This window comes from Camelus bactrianus, chromosome 32, assembly GCF_048773025.1.
Source record: "Camelus bactrianus isolate YW-2024 breed Bactrian camel chromosome 32, ASM4877302v1, whole genome shotgun sequence".
In the NCBI taxonomy this organism is placed as follows: domain Eukaryota; kingdom Metazoa; phylum Chordata; class Mammalia; order Artiodactyla; family Camelidae; genus Camelus; species Camelus bactrianus.
This window is the reverse complement of record NC_133570.1, coordinates 5402211-5426295: the sequence shown is the minus strand read 5'-3', so window position 1 is coordinate 5426295 and position 24085 is coordinate 5402211. Positions and strand designations below refer to the sequence as shown.

General features: G+C 51.0%; 1 protein-coding gene and 1 pseudogene across 4 annotated transcripts; both read left to right on the top strand.

Annotated features, from left to right (window-relative positions):
- The first annotated feature begins 1625 nt into the window (after positions 1–1625).
- Positions 1626–4937, top strand: LOC141575807 (large ribosomal subunit protein eL21-like; annotated as a pseudogene).
- A 44-nt stretch (positions 4938–4981) lies between these two features.
- Positions 4982–23018, top strand: KMT5A (lysine methyltransferase 5A). 4 transcript variants are annotated; one of them, XM_074356383.1, is made up of 8 exons: positions 4982–5104; positions 10050–10171; positions 11254–11410; positions 14469–14688; positions 15085–15172; positions 18922–18981; positions 20230–20420; positions 21152–23018. In XM_074356383.1, the coding sequence occupies exons 1-8, from the start codon at positions 5095–5097 to the stop codon at positions 21360–21362; spliced, it is 1059 nt and encodes a 352-aa protein (XP_074212484.1). In that variant the 5' UTR covers positions 4982–5094; the 3' UTR covers positions 21363–23018. The 4 variants fall into 4 exon arrangements, with proteins under 4 accessions (XP_074212484.1, XP_074212483.1, XP_074212486.1 ...); XM_074356384.1 differs by lacking the exon at positions 4982–5104 and adding an exon at positions 9649–9781; XM_074356382.1 differs by lacking the exon at positions 10050–10171 and having other exon boundaries at positions 5080–5104.
- Positions 23019–24085: the final 1067 nt, after the last annotated feature.

The window sequence follows — 24085 nt, the reverse complement described above, 5'->3', positions numbered from 1 at the left end:
AAGACTTAAAACACAGACTCTCAGTCACCACAAGTAATGAGGATTAAGTTTTTTAACTTCAAACATGTCAAGTGTCCTGTTTCTTAATATGGATTTCTAGAATGTTCTGACAACTCCTCAGCTACCCAAAAGTGTTCATAGTCATCATCTCTTTGATCATTACTCATAGCCTCATCTCTACGTCCTCTAAGGTACTATGGTAGCATATGCATGGAATAGTTTTGGAGTTGAGGGATTCACATTAGCTGGGAGGAGAGTTTCTGCTTGAAGTTTTCACCCTATGTATGTATTTTTAAAGAAATACTTTTTAATGTATTTATAATGGACGGCCTGCTATTCGTTTTTATAAACTTTCCTGTAAAAGCACCACATTTAAGATCTTTAAATTATTAATTAAGAAAAACCCCACTGTTTTTATAGACTGAATTGTGTCCCTGGTGAATTAATACCGTGGAGACCTAATATGAATCTCAGGAGTGACCTTATTTGTTAGTTTAGTTTTTTCTTAGTGGGGGGTTGGAGGTGGTTAGGTTTTACTTATTTTTTTGACAGAAGTCCTGGGGATTGAACCCAGGGCCCCTTGCGTGCTAAGCACGCGCTCTACCACTTGAGCTACACCCTCCCCTCCTGACCTTACTTGGAGAAAGGATCTTTACAGATCTAGTTAAATTAAAATGAGATTATTAGGGTGGGCCCTAATCCAACAAGACGGTGTCCTTATGAAGGGAAATTTGGAGACAGACAGGGAGAAACATGATGTGAAAAGGCAGGCAAAGGTCAGGGTGATGCTTCTACAAGCCAAGGATCGCCAAAGAAAGCCAGCATACCACCAGGAGTTAGGAGGGAGGCGCGGAACAGAATATTCCTCTTGGTCCTCAGAAGGAACCAATCCAGCCAAGACCTTGGTTTTGGACTTCCAGCTTCTAGAGCCCTGAGGGAACACGTTTTTGTTATTTAAACTGCCTAGTTGGGTGGTGCTTTGCTTCAGCAGCCCAAGCAAACGAACACAACATCTCTCAGAAACAAAATGATGGTGTTCATTCATCTCTTCCAACTCACAAATTAAAGGTCCAGCCAGAAAAAGCCCGCACAGAAAAAAAAGGAAGAAAAATCACATTCTAATTTGAACAGCTTCAGCGCTGCTGCCAAACCATCTCTAAATCATCTTTCAAAACAAACAAAATACTGCCGTTGCTCGTTAATACATACATTTTTCCATTTGCTTTTGCAGTAAAATTACAATTTTTAAAACTTGAAGGTATTCCTAATCCTAAAGTATTCCTAATTCCTAGTTTGTAGTACTTTTTCTTAAAGAGAGATGTGGGGAGAAAAGATACACTTATTTATAACAGATGAGAAAAAAGGCTCATCAAGCATAGAAACTATGACTGTATATCATCTGACGCCAAGTTCTTGTGTTCATTCGAGTTTTGGTCAAGTTTTGGCCTCCCTTCTAGGACACTAAAAAAAAAAAAAAAAAAAGAAAAAAAGAGGAAGAAAGTGTTAAATAACTCCAAAGGACAGCAATTCACTAAGATGGAATCTTGTAACTTTATTCAAAAGTTCACTGCTGGGGGTGGGTAGAGCTCAGTGGCAGAGCACATGTTCAGCACGCACGAGGGAGGTCCTGGGTTCAATCCCCAGCACCTCCACTTAGAAGAAAAAAGTTCAGTGCTAAATGGCTACCATTTCACCCTTATAAATCCCCAAATGCTTTATATGCATTCTCTCATTTAATTCTCACAATAAGCCTATGAGGTAGAGAGTATTGTTTTACTCTCACTTGTTTGAGTTCTAATCATATTACAAATATCATATATGTATTGCACATATTAACATATACGGGTATATCTACATATGGGGGAATTTAATATATTTATATACCTGTGAATAGCTAGCTAGACATACATACACACATATTTATATATACACACACGTACGTATAATAGGAAAATGTATATATGTACGTGAGATATATATGGGTGTATATATATGTGTGTGTGTGTGTGTATATTCACAGAAGAATGGAAAGGAGTTCGTACATCACAGTGGCCACCACCTGTGAAACTTAAGGATTCACATGTCCCATTCGGTAGAATCTTATAAGAACTGATGCTAACATAAAGTATTTAACAATAGCAAAAGCCTGGAGCAAATATTAATGCAAAGATAACACTAGAGCAAGAAAAGCCATCTCAGGACTGGTGTGATTTCACCTACGTGATGTGGCCATTTTAGGAAAATGGAGATCATTAAACAGACCTTCCAGAAACATGTCACATTATTCCAAGATTCCAAATCTTAATAGAAATTATTGCAACTTATGTAACAGTAATTATTGCAAAATCACTGTTCAGATTCACCAATCTATCTACCTACACTTGGCATAGCACTATGTAACGGCTTCCTATCAGACCTGGGATAAAAGTCTAAGCCCCTACTAACAGCTTCTGTGTCAGTCAGGGTCCGGTCAGGAAAACAGAGTTTAGGAAAATAGGAAATTCATTCAACAGGTGGCAGAGGACTGAAAAAGCAAAAAGCAACCATCGAGGTAATTTCGTAACCACGGCAGGAAGCAGCTCCCACTTCTACAGCTGGAGAACAGAGAGAACAGGTGGGGTTAGTAGAGGAAGAAGAATCAGAGGATTCCTGAGGGCTGGTCCTCATGCTTCTGAGAAAGGGGCACCACGAAGGTGGTGCTGGCCCTTCAGGAGCCTCGGGGTGGGCCCTGCGAAGCTGGGGCTGGGAACTCGAAAGTGGGGCTGCTGCTGGGACTTCCGAGGTAGCATGATGAGACTTTCCTCACAAGAACCTGGAGAATGAACCAAATGCCCTGTCAGAAGTAAAATGTTGTTACTCAGGTGCATGACAGGAACACAAGTGAACAGGCGTAAGTCCCTGGTCCCTCTCCCTGTCTTCCAGTCTTCCTGTAGGAGACAGTCCCCCAGTGACAGGCCCTAACACCAGGTGACAAAGGTGCAATCCGCTTTGCAGCCTTGCTATCTCAGGGCAGAGAAAAGTGAATTTAGAGCAGAGAGCAGCACAGCCTTGCACGGCCTCCGTGGTCTAGCCCCCGCCTACCTTCCCAGCCGGATCCACCATCTTCCAGTAACTCGCCAAAATGACCAACACAAAGGGAAAGAGGAGAGGCACCCGCTGTATGTGCTCTAGACCTTTTAGAAAACATGGAGCTGTTCCTTTGGCCTCATACATGCAGATCTGTAAGAAAAGTGATACTGTAGACATCAAAGGAACCGGTACTGTTCAAAAAGGAATGCCTCACAACTGTTACCACGGCAAACCTGGAGGAGTCTACAGTGTTACCCAGCACACTGTTGGCATTATTGTAAACAAACAAGTTAAGGGCAAGATTCTTGCCAGGAGAATTAATGTGCGTGTTGAGCATATTAAGCACTCTAAGAGCTGAGATAGCTTCCTGAAACGAGTGAAGGAAAATGATCAGAAAAAGAAGGAAGCTAAAGAGAAAGGTACTTGGGTTCAGCTGAAGCACCAGCCTGCTCCACGCAGAGAAGTGTACTTGGTGAGAGCCAATGGAAAGGAGCCTGAACTGATGGTGTAAGGAAAATAAAAGACATGGACTGTAAAAAAAAAAAAAAAAAGAAAGAAAGAAAGAAAGAAAAAAAGAGCAAAGAGGATTTCTCTGACTTCACCAATCTATAGAAGCAATGATCTCCCCACTCACACTCCGTAAAATTCATTTTACTCAAGTATTAATCACTATTTAACATTATCTTTTTTCTTCCCTAAAAGGTATGGGGACCTGTCTTATTTGCCACTGTATTCTTGGGGGACCAGACAGTGCCAGGTAAACAGCTTAATAAATGTTGAATTAATGCATTTTAGAGAAAGTAAAAACCTTTATATATTTATGGAAGCTGGAAGGAATCTTGGAGATGATAACCAGACTCCATCATTTGACAGCTGGGTACGTTGAGGGCCAGAGAGCTGACATGATATACCAAAGGGCACACAGTGAGTGACAAAAGTGTCACTTCCTACTTTTTCTGGGCTTTCACATATTATCACCTTGTTTTGCTCTCGTACTTTCCTGGTGCAATGGTGGGGATTCCAAAATCTTCCTGGGGCCCAAAGAGAGAGAATGGATGAGTGACTTCTACCCCTATCTCCAGGAGGGGTCCCAAGGGAAGAGCTTACCAGTGTTCAAAGCAAAGAATACCCATGACACCTGTGCTTCTCTGGGATCATACTGACTGAGGCTCTCCTGGGTGGGAAAAGGTGCAGAGTGGTTTCCCTGGGGTTAAGGTAGCCCTCTAGTGGACTAACAGTCAAAAGACTGACCCAGGACCTGCAATTAAACTGCTGGGTGACATTGGGCGGCAAGTAAGTTACCTGTTCCCGCTGGTCCTCGGCTTCCCTATCTGTAAAATGGGTGGGTGTGTTGGGCTAGGATCCTTGTAGTTCTGGGAGGCTGACTCAGTTAGTTGGTAGGAGCTGTGCCAGCGGGTTTCGAATACTGGAAGAATAGACTGGATAAACCTTTCAAACCTAGGAGTGAATGGATTAAACTCCTGGAAAGGTCAAGGTGGTGCAGATATTAAACTGCTCAGAGCGGGGCTTCCCAGGCCATAAGGGGAGGTCGAGGGGTCAAAGGTCGTCTTCCAGGCAAACCCGATAAAAACCGGAAGTCCTGAGCAGGTCTACTCTGAGCCCGGGCCTCCAGCCGCGTGACTGACCCTCCTGAGGCGGAGCTTCAGCACCGGGAGGGCGGAGTTTGGGGCCTCCCAATGGCAGCAAAGGTGTCCTTCCAGCGCAGCCAATCAACGCAGAGAGACGGTAAAATTTAAACCCCCTCCCATCTCCTCCGCTGGGACCTGTCCCGAAAGCGTTTGTAGAAAGTGCGGCCGCTCGCCCCGCCCCCGCCGGGGAGGCGGGGAGAAGGGCGGGCTTTCCCTCCAGAATGCGCCTATCACGGCGGGCGCCCCGGGGAGAGACGGGCGGCGGCGCCAATCAGGGTAGCAGCCGGGGCCCGGCGGAGCAGTTGGCTACAGTTGTTGCAACTTTTTTCGAAAGCTGCGTTTCCCGGGAGATCCCAGGCGGTGACAGAGCAGGGCCATGGCTAGAGGTATTGGCCCAGGTGGCCAGCGCCGGGGCAGCTGGGGTCGGGGGTCGCGCTGGAGGTGGGACAGAGGTGGCGCGAGCGGCAGCGAGGAGGCGCTGTCCCGCGGGCTGCTCAGACTGAGCGCGGGGATAAGGGGGGAAGCGGGGGGGGGGCTGCGGAACCTTCCCCACCTGGCCACCCCCATGCTTCCGAAGCCCCCGGAAGCCCCCCCACCCACCTGCCTCGGTTTCCCCTCTGTCATGTGTGGGCACCCGCTGGCCTGCCTCTCCGGAGGTAATGGGGCCATATGTCAAAGCTGTTTGGAAACTGAAGCGCTGGGCACCCCCGCGGAATGGTTGTTACTGATACAAATAGGGGAGAGGGCGAGGTTTCGCCTGCCTAGAGCTCTCTCTGGTTGAGAAAGTAGGTGACCCCAAGGCGAGGGCACAGATCGGTAACCTACATGGTGAGGAGCGCGTCGGAGTCTACACCGCGGCAGGCGCCTTCCTTTCCTTCCCCACGCCCTGAGTCAGCTCTGCGCCGCTGGGGCGGGGACGGGCCCCCATGGCCCACTTTGGGGTGAGGCGAGTCCCCTGGCACCTCCCAGGGCGATCCTTCGCCCCGCACCTGATCAGGACTCCTGCCCACGGGAAATGGCTTGCGTGGGATTGTGCAGCAGCGAGGGAGGCGGTGTCCCTGCCTGAAGTTCTTTGCACACTTAATTTGCTGTCAGAACAGTAAGATCCACGTTATGCGGCAAAGTGATCTCCAATCGCTGGTCATTTCCAGCCGCTGTGTCTCCTTAATGCAAAAATTTGAGCGTTATGGTTGAGTAGAATTATTATTTAAAAGAAATAAGTTGAGGTTTTACATTTCCCTCAAAATTCCAAGGTATTACATGTTGGGAGGGATTTGCCTTAATGCAGTATTCTCCCTATAGAGATCATAATGAATAAGGATTCATTCAGCAAGTATTTACTGGACCTCTTTGTTTTCAGCCCCTGCACCCAGTTGCATCATTTACTCTCCCAGCATCCCTTTAGGGTCTTTTGGGACAAGATTTACCCAGATTATAATTAAGAAATGAGGCATCGTGAACTTCAAGTTAAAGAGCTTCATAACTCAATCGACAGAGAAAATTAAGGTGAATATTTTCCTTCAGGAAAGTTGTTAAGCAGCACAAAGTATATTTACTAATATCTGAGTAATTTCTGTGACAAATCTGAATAAAGCTATGCTTCCCTGACTCATTTTTCCCATCACAGCAAAATCATTTAAACTACCTGTTTCAACAGTAGTCAATTAAAAAAAAATAGCCTGCTCTAATTAATCTATGGGGGAAAAAATGAACCACTTTGTTACTGAACCACTTAAATACTTAATATGGGCAAATAATAATTACCACTGAGGGCCAGGTACTTTATTAACTCAGTTAACCTTTACGAACTGTTTTTTTCCATTTTTCAGAGGTGGAAGCTGAAGTCCAAAGTCACTGTCCAGACTCTGGCCATTCTGTGTCTTTACTCGTTCCACTCTACTTCCCTTGACTTATTCAAAGTGAAGATGAGTGTTCCCAGCTTCTGCCATGACAGGCTTACAAATCACCTTTAAAACGTACTGGTTAGAGATTCTCTCTGACTCACTTGACCCCCAAATGAGTAGTCATTTATTTCTTAGGCTCCATTATTCTTGCAAACCATTAAATTGGGCGTTTAACGTGGTAGATATTGAATCATTTACAGTACTTCAAATGAAGGGTCAGTCTTTTCTTCTAGAAAAGCAGTCTTTGTTCCTAACTTGTATGACACTTTGAGAGCCTTGCTGAGTCACACAAAGAAAATGTTCAGATACCAGGCAACTCCTCTCTGGTTTTGAAGTTTTACAATCTGGTACGTATTTACAGCCTTGAGGGTATTGGTTTGAGCAAGGTCACTCTCTACTTTTCTCCATCTCTGCTCCCACTATCAGATGGCCTCCTACTTGGTCTGCCTCTTTCCATTGTTACCATCTCCAGTTTATTATGCCTCAGCAGCTGGAGTGGTCCCCAAGAACACAGATGTTAATCATGTGGCCTTCAGTACTCCCCCCATCCTGAACCTCCCCTTTGCTCTTAGGATCAAGTCCACAGCCCTCATCATGGCCTTCAGGGGTCTACTGACCTCTCTGGCCTCACCGTGCTCCATCTTTCTCTGTGTTCACTGTTGTGTCTGTAGCATGGGGCTGGGAACACAGTAGGTAGTCAGTAAATGCTTGTTGAATGATTGAATTGGTATTTTGGTGTCTGAGTTGGAGGAAAGCAGTATACATTTTTTCTGGTAAAGTACCCTCATATAGCAGAACTGGGTTCAGATCCCAGCTTCTTCACTATTTCAGTCTCGTAACCCTTAGGCAAGTGATTTATCTTTCCCAAGCCTCAATTTATACATCTGTGAAATAGGAATAGTACCTTCTCATAAATGGTTGGGAAGATTAAAGTAAATAATGCATTATTATCGGGCCTAACACAGTAAACATTCAAAAGTGTTAGCTATTAGTATCCTTGTGATTGAATTCTATTTCTGTGAGATCCCTGACAGCATTAAGGGTTTTTATGTCTGCTGATGGCTATATGTATTTGTTGTATATATATGAACACCTCATGTACGGAGAAAAGAAAGTGTTTTGAAACTTATACTGGATGATTTGTGCTACATTTTCTAGGTACTAGAGCTGCAGAATTGAGAGGGATGAGTGCTAGACTTGTATTTTAATGTATCCCGTGCATTTATGGGCTAAAATAGAGAAAGCTCTAAAGTATGTGTGTGTAGTGGGGGGTGGGGGGAGTTAAAATAGTAGAGAATTGGACATAACTATCTAAGAAGCTGCTTCCTACTCCCAAACCATGATTCCCATGATAGTTTGGCAACAAACTACAAACCTTCTCTACCCTGCAGAGGTAACAGACACTGTTTCAAATGGCTCAACCTGGGTGTCACAATGTCACTTTAGAATCCTCTGTAACTCTCTGCATAGCCCCTTGGGTATTTAAACAGGCAGAGTGCCCTACCCTACTGGAGTTAGTGGTTGGGTAGGGATGGGGGGAGGGCAATTTCCCTAGCCCTCCTCTGAAGAATGCTAAAGAACGAGCTGATTTGGGAGGCATTGTCCTGAGCAGTGCCTTGCCATTTAATCCACTGTCTTATCCCTTCTAAGGGGAGGCAGCTACTTAAAGTGACAGCCATTTGTTTATCTGTGGATGTTGGAAGGTGCCCTGGGCGGGGTATGGCATTCATAGTTCTTGGTTGTTATCCACGAGGATGCTGAGGCCTAGACTGGGGAAGGGACTTGGCTGTGGTCACAAAGCACCTCTGGGGCAGATGCAGGGAGAGATACCCAATCTTTTCCTCCCAGGCCATAATCCAAGCAGCAAGAGCTAGATGCCCCGAGGTGTCTTGTTTGCATCTATGACTTTGCACAAATACAGGGACTCTCTGGCCTTTGGCCCTCAAACCCTAATGGCTACAGCACATTGGTGCAGGGCAGTAAGCTATGTGGAGACACTACAGAGCCTGGAACCCCTGCCTGCCTAGGACATTTTCTCATTGGGGTAAAGGAGACCTGGGTGACTTGCTAAACCCTTCTGCGATACCATTGGCTCCTCCCTATTCATTTCCTCATCTGTAAACCGGAAGGTAGTGGCTGGGAGTGTAGGCTCTGGGATCTGTTGGCCAGAAATCCATTTCTAGTTCTGAGAACTTGGCCAAGCTCCTCACTTCTCTCAGCCTTGTTTTCCTTGTCTGTGGAAGAGATAATAATGGTGTCTACCTTCACAGGGCTGTTGTGAGGTCTGAATGAGATAACGTATGCAAGAGAAGCACCCAGTAAACATACCATTATAATTCCTGGCTCTATCTCCCCAGGGTCTGTACCGGTCAAGTGCAGACCGCCTCGGTTTCACACCTGACCCGATCACCTTCTAGTTCTGTGGCCTTGGGCAAGCCCCCTGCACCTCCCTGGAGCCTCAGCATCCTCATCGTGAACGGGTTTGCCCCAGGACCTGGCTGCCAGGGGCTTGCGGGGAGGATTAAATGCCCAGGAAGACGCTCCGTGCGCACCGGCGCACAGAAGGGCTCTCGCCTGTCGCGCTCACCGCGGCTGACTGCGCCTGGCACCGACAGGTCTCCCGAAATATCCGTTGAGCTGCAAGGGAAGGAGCCGGGCTGTTATTATCATGTTTCCCACCCCTTCCTCCCCGAGTGGCTGAGGACGCGCGCGAGGGGGCGCGCCCGAGTCGGGATTCGTCGCGACCGCGGGGCCCGCCCTCCCTCGCTCCCTCCCTCGCTCCCTCCCTCCCTCCCTCCCTCCCTCCGGAGGAGCCTCGCAGCGCCGCCCCTGCCAGCCCCCCTCCCCGGCCGGGAGCGGACGGTGGGCGGCGGCGGCGGTGGCGAGCGGGCGGGCCGCGGAGGACGCGCCGCCAGCGCCTCCCTCCCTGCGTCCTCGGTCCCGGGCCGGCCGGGGCTGCCGCGGCGCGCGGTGCCGGGCCCAGCCTCGCAGGCCATGGGGGAAGGGGGCGCCGTGGGGCGCCGCCGGCCCTTCCCCGGGGCGCCGCGGCGGCGCTGGTGGCGGCGGCAGCAGCAGCAGCAGCGGCAGCGGCAGCAGTGGTGGCCGGGCCGCGACGGCGAGGGCGCGGGGCGCGCCGCCATGGGCCTGGCCGGGCTGCAGGTGGGTGTGTCGGGCCCGGCCGCGCGGGGGGCGGGCGGCGCGCGGGGCCCGGCCGGGCCGGGCGGCGGGAGGGCGACGCGGGCCCCGGCCCGGCCTGGCCGGCCGGCCCCGGCCTCCCGGCGGCGCGGGCGGCCCACCGCCGCCGGGCCCTCGGAACATGGCTGCGGCGGGAGGCGCCACCGCGGCGCCCGGCCCGGGCGGCCCCGCTCCCCGCCCCGCCGCGCCCTGAGCGCCCCCTCCCCCGCTTCCCCCGGGTCCCCCTCTCCAGGCAGGAAGATGTCCAAGCCCCGCGCGGTGGAGGCGGCGGCGGCGGCGGCGGCGGTGGCAGCGACGGCCCCGGGCCCGGAGATGGTGGAGCGGAGGGGCCCGGGGAGGCCCCGCACCAACGGGGTAAGCAGGCACCCTCCCCGCACTCGCTCGGCGCTCCCCGAGGGGCCTTGCGGCCGGGCGCCCCCGCCGGCCCGGCTCCGAGAGCACGTGGGCGCGCCCGCGGCCCTGGGGCGGGGGTGCGGGCGGGGCGCCCGGCCGGGCAGCTTCCTTTTCTGCTGCCTGCCTGGGAGTGGCGTCCACACTCGCTCCGCCATGACCCTGGCAATGTTCGACCTCGGAAAAGTTTGTGTCTTTATGGCATTTCCATGCCCCGAGACCCAGCCACCCCGGTGGCTGCCTTCCCAGAGTGTGCGGGGCCTGCCCGGGGCCCTCAGGGAGGTCACGGGTCTTGCTGACTTGGTGTTCAATGGCTCACCAGGCAGAAAGGCCCAGCAGTGTTTCTGAGAAAGCCCTCCTCCGGTCTGCACTTACTCAGAGGAGAGGCCCCACACCCAGAGACACCGGCAGTGACCTGTACCGCCCCACCTGCCTGCCCACCGCAATAGCGACCGCCCTCAACGCGCTGGCCCTTGGCGTTGCTTTCACTAGCTCTGCAGTCCCCAGTTAGCCGGCGAGAATTATCAAAACCACAGTCCAGTCCGCGGCCCTGGGAGGATTTAAGTGGGGCCTGGCTTGGGCACACAGAAGGCTGGGGCAGTAATGGCAAGTCCTACCAGCTGATCTCACCACCAAGAAGTGGTCAGTCAGGTTCTCTGAGACCTGTCTCTGTGCTAGAAACTCCTGCCAGGGCAGTCAGCTCCTGCGCAGAGGCCAACCCTTCAGATCCCAGCCTTGTTTACCCTGCTTGTTCTGACCTCCCGGAGACTGGTGGGTTGCCTCCTTCGTATATAGACCTTTGTGGACAACTGGTTCTCCCCCTGGCCAGACGCCCCGCCTCAGCGACTGGAATTAGAGACCGACTTGGACCAGGGGGATTCTAGACCCTCCACTGCTCTACTGGGCCTGGCTTCCCCTGGTAGCCCAGTTTTTGAGCGACGTTGTCTGTTTTTTTGTGGATTGTTTCCTGATTGCCCCTTCTTTGCTTAAATGCTGTGAGATCTTCTTTTTGAAGCCTCTTTCAGAATATGCGTTTGTCGTTTTAGGAGAACGTGTTTACCGGGCAATCAAAGATCTATACCTACATGAGCCCGAACAAATGCTCTGGAATGCGTTCCCCCCTTCAGGAAGAGAACTCAGTTGCACATCACGAGGTCAAATGCCAGGGGAAGCCATTATCCGGCATCTACAGGAAACGCGACGGTAAGCCTGTGACACGGCCTTGTTCTGACCATGGCTGATTGGGTTGCATCCTGCATAATGATGCATGTATGTTAAGTTTTTATCCAGCCCTCTCACGCCAGAGTTTGAAAGGTTTGAACCATGTTCTGTCTTGCTGTTGAGAAACACAGACACAGGGGAAAGGGTGGCCTTTTCCAGGGCATGTGCCCTGTTGGTCTAACTGGTTCTCCCTGCTTTCACAAGCGTTAGCATGTCCTTCAGGCTTGATTAGTTGCCAGGCTGCAAAAATGCAGCACCTGACCTGCAGTTAAAGGGATTCACAAGTGCTAAAAGCGCAGAAATTATGAGTCTGGGTTGTCCAGACCAGGCCCTTGCACTCCGGCGGAGTCGTGTGAACCCAAGGAACTGACTTCCTTCCCATTTACGAGATGGCCTTGACTTCCGTCCTAAATTTTCTTTCCACTCAAGTGTTCCGTGCTACTCTCTGAAGCAGCATCCTCTGGAATGAGATTTGGAGTTAAACTATGGAGCAAGAAAATATATGGTTACTGAAAATTCTGTCTGGCCCTGTAAAACATGCTGAAACCTCTTAGAAATCTTGCTCTAATCCGAATATTCCATTTTAAAGGGGCAGTGGGGGGTGCATGAGCTTTCCCCAATTCACTGTGCTCCCTTCTAATTAACACTTGCCTTAAAGAAGCAGAACTCTGGCTACCAGCAGCTCCATACAAGGAAGCTTTGTATTCATTAACAAAGTGCCACAAGGGATGGTGTAGCTCAGCCTCTGGGGCCAGAACGGAGAACCAGGGGCTGGAGCCAGCCCTGGGCTTGATTCCCCTGGTGCCTGGGGTGATGTTATTTCAGATGACTTAGGTTCTAATCCTGGTTCTGCCACTGATAAAAGGAAGGGGCGAGGGTAGTTTGCTACTCTTTTTGAGCCTCAGTTCTCTCGTCTGTACAGTGGGAGAGAAGGGAGTCTTATGTTACAGGGCTGTTCTGAAGACCAGGTAAAGCATGAGTGCAGAAAGACTTTGTGAAGGCTGCATACTCAGCCCTTTCCCCCACTGGACCTCAAACATCGCGCCTGCTCCCCCCTGCATCTCTATGCAGGGTAGCACTCACCACACTGGGACTGGGGGAGGAGCTCTCTCCTGAAGGTGGTTAGCCAGTCTCCTATCCCTTCTAGAACTGGGCAGAACATAGATTGTCCTAAATCATAACATAGTACACAAGCTAGGTTGTTTGACTCGTGGTTTCACTAAATGGCGAAAATTAGAATTGGAGGCTGGATGTACATTGGAGGAGACCCCAGGGGCCAGGCTCTTGTCCGTGACTCTCTACCTTTTTCCTGCCTTGACGCAGACTGACGTGACAGCTGACGTCCACGAGCACCGAACCCCACCCACTCCTAGGGTCATGCCGACGTCTCGGCCTTAACTCTCTCTCATTCCACTCAGGAAGGCATGTAAGGGAGTGAGAGTGCTCTGGATGGGTGCTGACATGTTTATTTTCCTCTTCTGTCTATTGAGATATAATTCTGATACCCTGAAAGTCACCATTTTAAAGGGTACAGTTCAATGCATATTCACAGATATGTGCAACCATCACCTCTGTTGTGTCAAATTCTAGTACATTTTCATCACCCCAAAAAGAAACCCTTTATCTATTCACAATCATTCCCCATTCCTCCTTTTCCCTCCAGCCCCAGGCAACCACTAATCTATTTTCCATCTCTATGGATTTGCCTATTCCGGACATTGCATACAAACAGAATCATACTGTATGTGACCTTTGTGTCCGGCCTTATAATGTGTTGGCATTATAATGTTTTCAGGGTTCATGCATGTTGTAGCATGTATCAGTGCTTCGTTCCTTTCTGTGGCTGAGTAATATTCCATCTTGTGGATAGACCACATTTCATTTACCCATTCATCAGCTGATGGATGTTTGGGTTTCCATTTTTTTGCTTGTTACTAATAAGCTGCTACAGATGTCTGTATACCGGTATTTTGTGTAGACGTGTGTTCTTAGTTCTCTTACTAGAAGCTTAGGATTAGAATTGCTGGGTCACATGGTAACTCTGTGTTTAACATTTTAAAGAACTGCCAAAGTCTTTTCCAACGTGCACCATTTTACATTCCCACCAGCAATGTATTATTTACTTCTTTTTATTATTTATTTATTTTTTGGGGTGGGGGAAAGTAATTGGATTTATTTATTATTTTTTTAATGGAGGTACTGGAAACTGAGGCCAGGACCTCGTGCATGCTCAGGACGCATTCTACCACTAAGCTATACCCTCCCCTTATTTACTTATTTTTAAAAAGTAAATTATTTTCTGGAAAAAAATAGTTCAACACTAGCGCTCCGCAGTTACTTTTAGTAACAAGTCACTTGCGACATCCCTCGCAACATACTGACGGCTGTCGGGGCACCATGCTGAGGACCCCGATGAACACCGGGCTTCAACCATTACAAGAGGGAATTTTTTTAAAAAGAGTCTGAAATGAATCATGCCAGGCAGCTCTTGGGGAAGCAGTCTTTACTGGGAGAGAGGTTCTGTTTTATTGCCTTACTCCTGTCCACCAACGCTGGCCCAGCTCTTTAGGAATCTAGCTTTTTATTCTGGGGTCTGCAGCCCACTTCCCGAGAAGCCACTGATGGAGCCCTCTTGCCAGTGTTGTGGGCCGTGGTGCTTCTGCTTGAAGGGCTCGTCCCCCCAAGATGCAGAAGACCTCATGAGTTGATTAATATGGTGGGAGGAATCCTTTCATAATGTGTATGTCAACTCATCATGGTGTAACATTTCAAGTATCTTATAATTTTATTTATCAGTTATACTTCAACAAAGCTGAAGGGAAAAAAAAATGTGGAAGACCAAGAGCTCTGCCTGGTGTCTGGATCAAAAAGTAAAGCCATGTGCTTTTCCCAAGACACCTGTCAGTGGACACCAGGCTTAACAGCCCAAGGGCACTGCTGCCCCACACACCGGTGGCCTTCTTAGAATACAGCTGAGGGCTAGGAAGCGGGAGACAGAGAGTCTGGAATAAGCCTGTCTCTCTCCATCCTCTGCCCACAGAGAAAAGAAACTCTGGGAACGCCATGCGAAGCACCATGAAGGCCGATGAACACAAGATCAAAGACGCCAGGAGGGGTCCCCTGGCACCTTTTCCAAACCAAAAATCTGAAGCTGCAGAACCTCCCAAAACCCCAACCTCGTCTTGTGATTCTCCCAATGCAGCCGCCGCCAAGCAAGCCCTGAAAAAGCCTGTCAGGGGCAAACAGACACCCAGGAAAAAGTAAGTGCCCCCTGGGGCTCCCCCACGCTAACGCAGGGCGGCCTGGTCCTGATGCCAGTGCCAGCCAGGGGGGAAGCCGTCCACTGTCTCAGCCCCTCTCGCAGTAGGGCTCAGACTTCTGAGTTCCCACCAGGGGCACTACTGTCTGTCAGCATCTTGGTCTGGCGGGGTCCAGAGCTCAAGAGCCCCGTCCCTGCCGAGAGTAGGCAGCCTGTCTTTGACACTCGGAGGCCCCCGTGGGCAGGTGAGCCTAAGTGACCCCAGGCCACAGTGGACAAAGGTGTTTAAGTGACATCGTTTCCAAGGAGTCCCCTTCCTAAGGGGTTGTGTGCTTCCTGGATGTGAATGTGGTCTCAGTGCTAAGACTTGCTTCCTCCTCTTCCTTTCCCACCCCAGAGCTCAAGGAAAAACGCAACAGAATCGCAAACTCACAGATTTCTATCCAGTGCGAAGGAGCTCCAGGAAGAGCAAAGCTGAGCTGCAGGTAGAGTCACGTGGTTCTGCTTCCGGCTCCTGGAGGGCAGGGCGGCCCAGGGGGCAGCGCGTGGTGCGCACGGCTGGAGCTGTCTTTGTATCATCTTAGGACAGGTTTCTTGGCCTCTGTGGCCTTGGTGTTCTCCTCCGTCTCGTGGGGTCATCATCACATGCTAAGTCACCTTGAGGCTTGGTTGAGATGCTTCTCTGAAGGAGCCTTGTCGCTTGTGGGACATGGGGTGGGAAGTCAGGGGTCACCACAAAGGGGGCTTTTCCAGGACTTGTTGCAGGGCCATTGGAGCGTGGTGTGCCAGGCTGCGTGTTCTGCCAGAGGCTTCTTTGTCCAGAAGTTTCTGTGTCTTGAGGTGAAGAGCAGTGACTTGGGAACTACTCACTGGTTAGATGACCTTGGGCCAGTTACTTCACCATTCTGTGCCTTGCTGTCCTGTCTGTAAGATGGGATAATAAACACATGGGCTTGTCCGGAGGATTAAATCTGTTAATGCACATGGAACTCTAGAACTGAGCCAGTGGGCACCAGTTAACTCTTGTCATCACCTTTGTCTCCCAGGGTATTGTCCTTTCCGAGGCTCCTCTCTGCTCTTTTTCCCCCCGGCCCTGGCCCTGGGAACATGTGAGAACCAGGCAGGAAGGCCAGCTGGGCTGCGAGGCCCCGCCCACTGTGTTTGCCAAGTGCTGAGCTCTGCGGCAGTCAGTCAATATTTGATGCAGTGAGGTGTGGCTGCTGCCTCCCTGTGCAGGAACCCCGGGAGTGGCCTGGCCCTGCAGCCCACCGGCTGCTCCGCTCGCCCTCCCACCCGGGCATCTGGGCTGGCAGGGCAGCCTCGAAGCCTGGGAGTCGTGCTCAGGATTGCCACCCCCACAGAGACGGGGGGGACCTGGCCTTGTGGGTGTTAGTTAGCATTTCAACCCACACAGACTCTTTCAGCATTGTGATGTCAGCTCTGTGGCTGTACATGTGGTGATCGCTCTCTTTCTCACTTTTTCTTTGACTTGCCAGGGCTTCATTTAAAAAAACTAAAAAAGGGGGTCCATTTTCCCCCTAGAGAGGAGCTTTGGCTTTATTTCCTTAGAAAGGCAGTGTCTTTCAGCCAAGAACAAGCTGTTACAGAATGTTCGCCTGCAGTGGAGGCTGTGCTCGGTCACTTAGCACTGCAGAGGGCGAGGCGGTGCCCGAAGCCGGGACACCGCCTGGCCGCTGCCCACACAGGGAGCCTGGGGTCCACCCAGGGCCACCGTGGGCTGCAGGGTGGGGTCAGCTGAGTTTGCCTTTTTAATTTAAAAAAAAAAACCAAGGACCTTTCTGTTTGGAGGAGTGAAGGCTGCAGTGGGACATGACACAGGTCTACTGAATCTTGCAGCAGATGGGGAGAAGGGAGCAGGCACTAGGTCCCCAGAGCTGGGTCTGCAGGCACAATAAAGCTCGCCCTGTCACTGGATGCCGAGCCAGAGGCCGGGGAGCGCCATGCTTGCCTTTCACAGTTTGTGTTGGCTCTGCTCAGTGAGCACCATGGCCAGGTGGTCGCAGGCCAGGACAGCCAGGCGGCTGTTGGCCGGGGTGGTGGGGCTGTGGCTGGCAGGGCGGTGCCTTCTCTTGGTGGCGGAGGTGAAGCCCTGGGGCGGGGCAGCTGGGCCTCATCTGAGGGGGAGGTCAGGCCTGACCTGACTGCCCTCCTGGGCTGGCCAAAACCGAGGCCCAGGCAGGCGGGGCGTAAGAGGAGGATGTGGGTATCTGGGGTGGAACAAATAAAGAGCCCTGCAGACACCTTGCCATGGCCAAAGACAGAGCGGGCGGGGCCGGGCCCAGGGCAGGGTCAGGGCCAGGACAGAAGGGTGGAAACTGGGCCTTGGAGAGATGCCCTGTACCCCTCATTTCTTTGCCATGGGGGCCCCTTCGCTGGTTGGCTTGGCTGTGGGTGGAGTGACAGCCCGCACAGGGGCAGGGACTGCATTGTTGGCAGTGCCCTGGCCTCGTCATCCCCAGCCCAGCCCTGGCCTGATGTGCAGGGCAGCCTGCTGATTCCAGCTCGGGAGTTCCTGCATCCCTCCCTCCTTCCTGTTGGCAGGCCCTCCCCCTCATGCAGGCCTTGCTCCCTTCCCACTCAGGCCCTAGACAGCCCTTGCCCACACCCCTGCCCACACCCCTGCTGTGGGCTGCTGCCGGAACTCTTTAGGAAGCTCGGAGCTGGTTGTTTGCGTGCCCCAAACCCCTGAGACTCCAGAGCGAAACCCAGACTAGGGCTTCATATTCAGGGCATCTGGCCCGGCCCCTACTCTCCTCAGCTCATCTCTGCCCTGTTCCGTCACAGCAGGAAAATCCCCCGTCGCCTATCCCACTTTCCCATGATGACTCCCATTTACTTCTGCTCGCTGGTCTTGGCACGCTTGTAACTAATTAACTATTCAACAAGGTGGTTGTGCGCTCGGTGTCATTGCTTTGAGGGCTTATGATCGCCAGGTACCGTTCTAGGCCAGGAGACTCCACCGTGAGCAAGATCAGGCCCTTGAACTCATGGAGTGTATATTTAATTGGGGAGCAATTAACAACAATAACAACAATGGAAAAGCAAGATAATTTTGGCTAGCACTCTGACACTGGTTAATAAATCAGTAGGTAGGTAGTTTAGCCACAGTAGGGAAGTTTCTCCGAGGAGGTACCTTTTGAGCAGAGCTTGGAAGGAAGGGAGGAAGCAAGCCAGGCAAATGGATTAGGGAAAGGGTATACCAGGCAATGGAATGGCAAGTGCAAAGGCCCTGAGGTTCCTACAAGCCTGGCCTCTGTAAAAGCCAGCCAGTGTGGGCCAAGCAAAAAGATACAATCTCATTTGCGTTACGTTTTTAAAAGACCCCTCTGGCTGCTCTGCAGAGAATGGGGCAGGAGTGGAGAGGGTTGATGGTCAAAAGCCAGAATACCAGCAAGGCGGCTGTTGCAGGTGTCCGGGCAAGCACAGGCGTGGCTTGGCTAGGGGGCCGCGATAGAAATGGAGAGGAGTGGACTGGGATTTGAGACTGTCTGGTGGACCTCTGTGTGTGTGTATGTGGGGGAGGGGGCTCTGCTGTTCCAGCCACTCCCATATGTGCCGTCCTACTTGGTGAGGGTCCGCGCTGGTGAGTCATGCCTGGTTCCTGTCTGTTTTTGTTTAGCTCTTGTTGGTTCCCTGGTGTCCCAAGGCAGGGGTGGGCATGGTAACAGGGGGGAGTGGCCCCAGAAGAGTGTCCACTCCTTTACAGCTTCTCTGTTCCTGGCATTGTTGACTCTGGGGTGGGAGGCCCTCTCCTCATCCATGGCAGCGGCTTCCGTGGAGACGTAGCTTAGATCCTAAACAGAGATGTCTGCCGGGGCCATCAGATGGGAGGGACGTGGAGCACACACATGCCCCGTCTAAAGGACACAGCCTCTGAGCAGCCATAGCTGATTTTATATGAAGTCAGATTTCTGGTTTTTAGATGTCAGTGATTCAGATGTTTTTTTAAAACACTGCATGGGCCATACAGAACACAGCAACAAGCCTGCTTCTGCCCTTGGGCCACCTCTGTCTCCCTCCTGGTCCAGTTGAGCCCCAGGCAATGAGCTGTCCCCCTAGATGGGCAATGAGGGGAGGATGGGATCTGGGGAGCCTAGGCATCTTTGGGGACTGATGCCACAGAGGACAACTGGGCAGCCCGGAGAGCGAGGGCTATAGGAACAGGCCAGCGGAGGATGCTGATGCTCTTGTTTCTTCTTTCTTCCCCACCCAGTCTGAAGAAAGGAAAAGAATAGATGAACTGATTGAAAGCGGGAAGGAAGAAGGAATGAAGGTAATTATGGGGCAGCAGGGCCGGCTGCAGGGAGGCGCAGGCCGTGAGGTCACACCTTCCCTCGTGCTGCTTTAACCCTCTGACGGTCACTGTGACTAGGCAGGCTGCTTCAGGTTGTCAGAGGCCAGACGCTCAAACTGTCGTTAAGGGAATGCCTCACGAAGGACATAGAGCGGGCTTTGTATGTCAGATGTTATCCTGAGGAAGCTTCTAAAAAATTATGATGAAATACGTATGACATAAAATTGACCACTGTAACCATTTGTTAAGTATTCAGTTCAGCGGCATTAAGTACACTCTACATTCACAGTGTGGTACAAGCATCATTTCTGTCTAGTTTCAGAACTTCTTCGTCCTCCCAAGCAGAAGCCCGGTGAGAGCACAGTCACTCTCATTCCCGTCCCCCAGCGCCTGACAGCCACCCGTCTCCCTTCTGTCTCTGGATTTGCCTGTTCTGGGCATTTCATATACATGGCGTCAGAGAATGTGAAGCCTGTTGTATCTGGCTTCTTTCATTTAGCATGAGGCCTGGGGAAACTTTTAAAAGGATAAAGATAATTTTTTTCTAAACTGCTTTGCTGGGAAATGGCCCTGCCCAGGAGATTTGCTTTCCTCTTGGTATATTTTGGACACATTGGGTGGATGAGGCGGAGTCACTGCGCAGCGGTGGCCGGGTCGATCTGGCTTGGGGCCCTGAGTTGGAAATCTCAGCTTCCACCAGCCATCTAGAGGGATCTGAGTTTAAGTCTGGGCCTCTCAAGCAATCATCCCCCACCAATCTCCACTTATAATGGAGTGAGGAGAAACCCGGGAGGTCAGTGATGGAGTAATGGAGAGACTCGGAACACTGGGTCCTGCTGCTCCCCTAGAGGGGCTGAGATGGGGTCAGAGCTTGTGCTGCGTCACTCCCTACCTGCGTGGAAGCTCTCTAAGCCCATTTTCTCATCTGCAAAATGGGGGGGACGGCAGCCAGGTAGCAGATCGCAAGAGGACCCAGGGTAACAGCGCTCTGCAGATGGGCACAAGGGAAGCCCCTTGGGGTGATGGTATGTGGCAATAGCCGCACGGCTGGGTGCATTTAATCATCCCCATCGAACTGTACGTGTTAAATGAGTGAATTTTATGGCCTACCTCACTAAAGCTGTTTAAGGAACGCAGTGCAGGCCTCTGGCACCCTGGCAGCTGGCCATGCTCGGCGGCATTTGTTGCTATTATGAACCAACGCTCTGTCTCGGCGCCTCCCAACAGATTGACCTCATCGATGGCAAAGGCAGGGGCGTGATTGCCACCAAGCAGTTCTCCCGGGGCGAGTTTGTGGTGGAATACCACGGGGACCTCATTGAGATCACCGACGCCAAGAAGCGGGAGGCTCTGTACGCACAAGACCCCTCCACAGGCTGCTACATGTACTATTTTCAGTATCTGAGCAAAACCTACTGGTAAGCCTGCTAGTGCTCCGAGTGGCGTTTCCCCAGCCTGGTGTAGGTCCAGCCAGAGAGCCCCCGAGGGCATCCTGGCTCTGCCACTCCCGCTTCTTGTGTAGTTCTTGCTACCTAACCAGTTTTCAAAGCTGTGATGTAGCTCTCCCCGCTTCCTATTTTTACTTTGGGGATCGGAGCAGTCCAGGATGCCACCTCGTCGGACAAGAGGTGGACCAGTCATGTAAAAGCCTGCGTGGGGGGCTCACGTGGCCGCTCCCTCTCCGGGCACTTGGCCACAGCAGCTCTGGGAATCACTGACTTTTCTGTTCTCCATGTGGCAGTGTCATTGATTGTTCTTTTAATAGACTGTATTTTTCAGAACAGTTTTAGGTTCCCAGCAAAACTGAGTGGAAAGTACAGAGTTCCCACCTGTCCCCGCACAGCCTCCCCCAGTATCAGCACGGTTGATTTTTGTTCATTTGTTTATTACACACAACTCCACAGTTGCCTCCCGTGCCGCCACAAAGAGCCTTTTGCGTTCCCCTCTGCAGCCGCCCCCGCCTCAGACACCCCACTCAGCGCCTCCGCAGACTCCTAAAGATATTTTTTCGAGTCGAATTGCTCTCCCAGAGACGGGGCTGTAAATCACCATCACCCCAGAGTGGAGAGCAAGCGAGACTCTGGCTAGGTTCAAAAGCTTTTTTATCAATTTAACCCTCCGTCTCCCTCCCTCCCTCCCTCCCCGCCAGCGTGGATGCGACTAGAGAGACAAACCGCCTGGGGAGGCTGATCAATCACAGTAAATGCGGGAACTGCCAGACCAAGCTGCACGACATCGGCGGCGTGCCTCACCTCATCCTCATCGCCTCCCGCGACATCGAGGCCGGGGAGGAGCTCCTGTACGACTACGGGGACCGCAGCAGGGCTTCCATCGAAGCCTACCCCTGGCTGAAGCATTAGCCCAGCGGCCCCGTTCCCCTCCCCGCCTCCCTTCTTCAATGGACAAAGTGCCCTCAAAGGGAATTGATTTTTTTTTTTTACACACTTAATCTTAGCAAATTACTTCAGATGTTTTTAAAAAGTATATTAAGATGCCTTTTCACTGTAGTATTTAAATATCTGTTACAGGTTTCCAAGGTGGACTTGAACAGATGGCCTTATATTACCAAAACTTTTATATTCTAGTTGTTTTTGTACCTTTTTTGCATACAAGTCAAGCGTTTGTGCTTCCCGTGCAGTCAAAGACTCGGCACAGGTTTTAGAGGAAAGAGTCGAACATGAACTAGGAAGCCGGGCAATGCTCCTGCCTCCAACCCAAGAGCCAGGACTGTCCCCCACCCCCGCGCACCCCCGACGTCCCAGTGCAGGCGGGCGTGAGGAAGACGCCGCCTCGCCATGGCCTGGCTGGGATGTTCCCAAGCTCTTGTTTCCTGACATCTCGACAGGCGCACATTGAAGTGTATGAATATTTTTTAAAAAAAGGTTTCACAGTAAGATAGTCTTCCCCTCTGCTTTCTCGAAAGCTCACTGACCCGGCGGCTCACGGGCCGGGCCTAGAACACTCTTCCACGGGCTGCCGCTTTTCTGGGCACCTCGCAGCATCAGGGCGGGGAATCAAAGCAGATGTGGGCAGGGAAAAGCATCGCTTACCTGGCCCTGCCGGGACAGGGTTTCCCGAAACTGGGTTAATTTCTTTATAGAAATGTGAACACTGAGTTTTATTTTAAAAAGTAATAAAAATCAAAAAGCAAAAAGACAAAAAAAAAAACCACAGAAGACAACTTAACGTGTATATAGGTCTTGAAGTGAGTGAAGTGGCTGCGTTTTTGTTTGGGGTTTTTTTTTAATTTTTTTTTTCTTTTTTCCTTGGTTTTGTTTCTGTAGAAGAGATTTGAGATGGTACACTATTCTAATCAAAAATAAAGTTTTGTAGTGGGACCAGAAATTACTTACCCAATCCCCCCCCAACCTCAACCCTGATTCTGCTGGGTTGAAAGTTCCAGACCTGCTGTCAAGGCTTTTGTTTGTCAGACCACCTGGTGTCCTTCCTGTGAAAATGCAGCCGTGAACTGAAGGGTGAGCTACATGCCCTGAAATGCAGGGCCCCCCACCCCAGCTGCTGGGGTGCAGGGGAGCGGGCAGGCCAGCGGCCCAGGGATCATGGCTGAGGGTAAAGTTTTCACCTTGACTGTGACAGGAAGAGCAGGTAGCTTCCTCCCCAAGGGGGACCGATTCCCGCTTTCTGTTAACCTGTAGTTTAGGGGCCGGGGCTCTGGAGCCGTGACCTGGGGTCTCCCGGCCCCCCTGCTCCCAGGTAAATGTGAATGGAGACAGGTATGAGAGCCTGTCCTCAACTTTGATGCCCTCAACCCCGGCCTCACGACGGTGCTACCTAAGAAAGTCTTCCCCCAACCCGCACTTGCCTGGTCAGCGGTCAGCGAATTGGAGGAGGATCCGATGGGAGTGTGTAAATGTGAGATAAAAATGTCTTGGTTGTACCTGTTTGTGGTTTAGCTTTGTATTTAAAAGAAAAAAAAAAAAAAAAAGGAAATAAACTTGAAAATTATTTGTCATCATAAAAATGAAACAAAAATTAAAATATTTATTGCCAGGCGAGGCTACCTGTGTCATTCTGGTTTTTTTTTTTACAGGGCAGAGGTAGAAAAAAGTAAGGTTGGGTTTTCTGTTTTCTTTATTTTACAGAAGGGCCACACACCAGTGTGAGTTTTGCTGAATGTCTTCCTAGGGGACAGTTTCTTCATTTGTATAATGGGGGTCAGAGGTTGCTTGTGGGGATTAAAAGTTAGGCACGTTCCCCCCGCTAGAACAGCGCCTGACACATAGCGTAAATTTTAGCTGCTGTAATTGTCATTTTTCTTTCCTTTTTTTTTTTTTTTTGTTTTTTTGCAGGGGGGAGGTAATTAGGTTTACTTATTTGATTTTTCAGTGGAGATACTGGGGATTGAACCCAGGACCTCAGGCATGATAGGCATGTGCTCTACCACTTGAGTTATATCCTGCCCCCTGTAATTGTCATTTTTATTGTGTCTAATATAGCAGACTTGATTCTCAGGGAGGGGTCTCAGAGTCATCACCTGCGCCTGTCTGGTGCTGGAAGTCCCCCAGTCCAGCCCAGACCTTGGTCCCCGCCGCACACACACCGTCTGCCCTTGATAGGCTGTTAGTTCCCTCAGCCCCAGGCACTTGAGGGAGGTTGGACTGTGAGTAGGGTCCTTGGTTTACAGGCAGAAGGTCCATTCTCAGCGTCAGCTTAAAGCATTTGTTAGCTGTCACCCTGAACAAATCATTTACCATCTGAAGTTTATCCATCGAATGGGAACAGCCTCTGTCCACCTGCCTTGCCAGGGTTTCCTGAGGATTCAGTCATACATTACTACATCCTCACCTTGGAGGGGACAGTGTGGCCAAGTGCTCAGCCCTGGAACGGAACCTCCGTTTCCAGCCACTCAGCAGCTGCGTAACGTCAGGCAGGTTACCTCACCTCCCGGTGTGCCCTTTCCTCCTCTGTGACGTGGAGAAAATACTGGTGCTTGTATCAGGGTGACTGTGAGGACTGAATGAATTTAAGACAGCAAAGTGCTTGCACAGAGAGAATCCTCGGTAATCAATGTTTAGCTATTGTTAGGATGAAAAATTTCAGTGTTTCCTATCATGCACTGTTT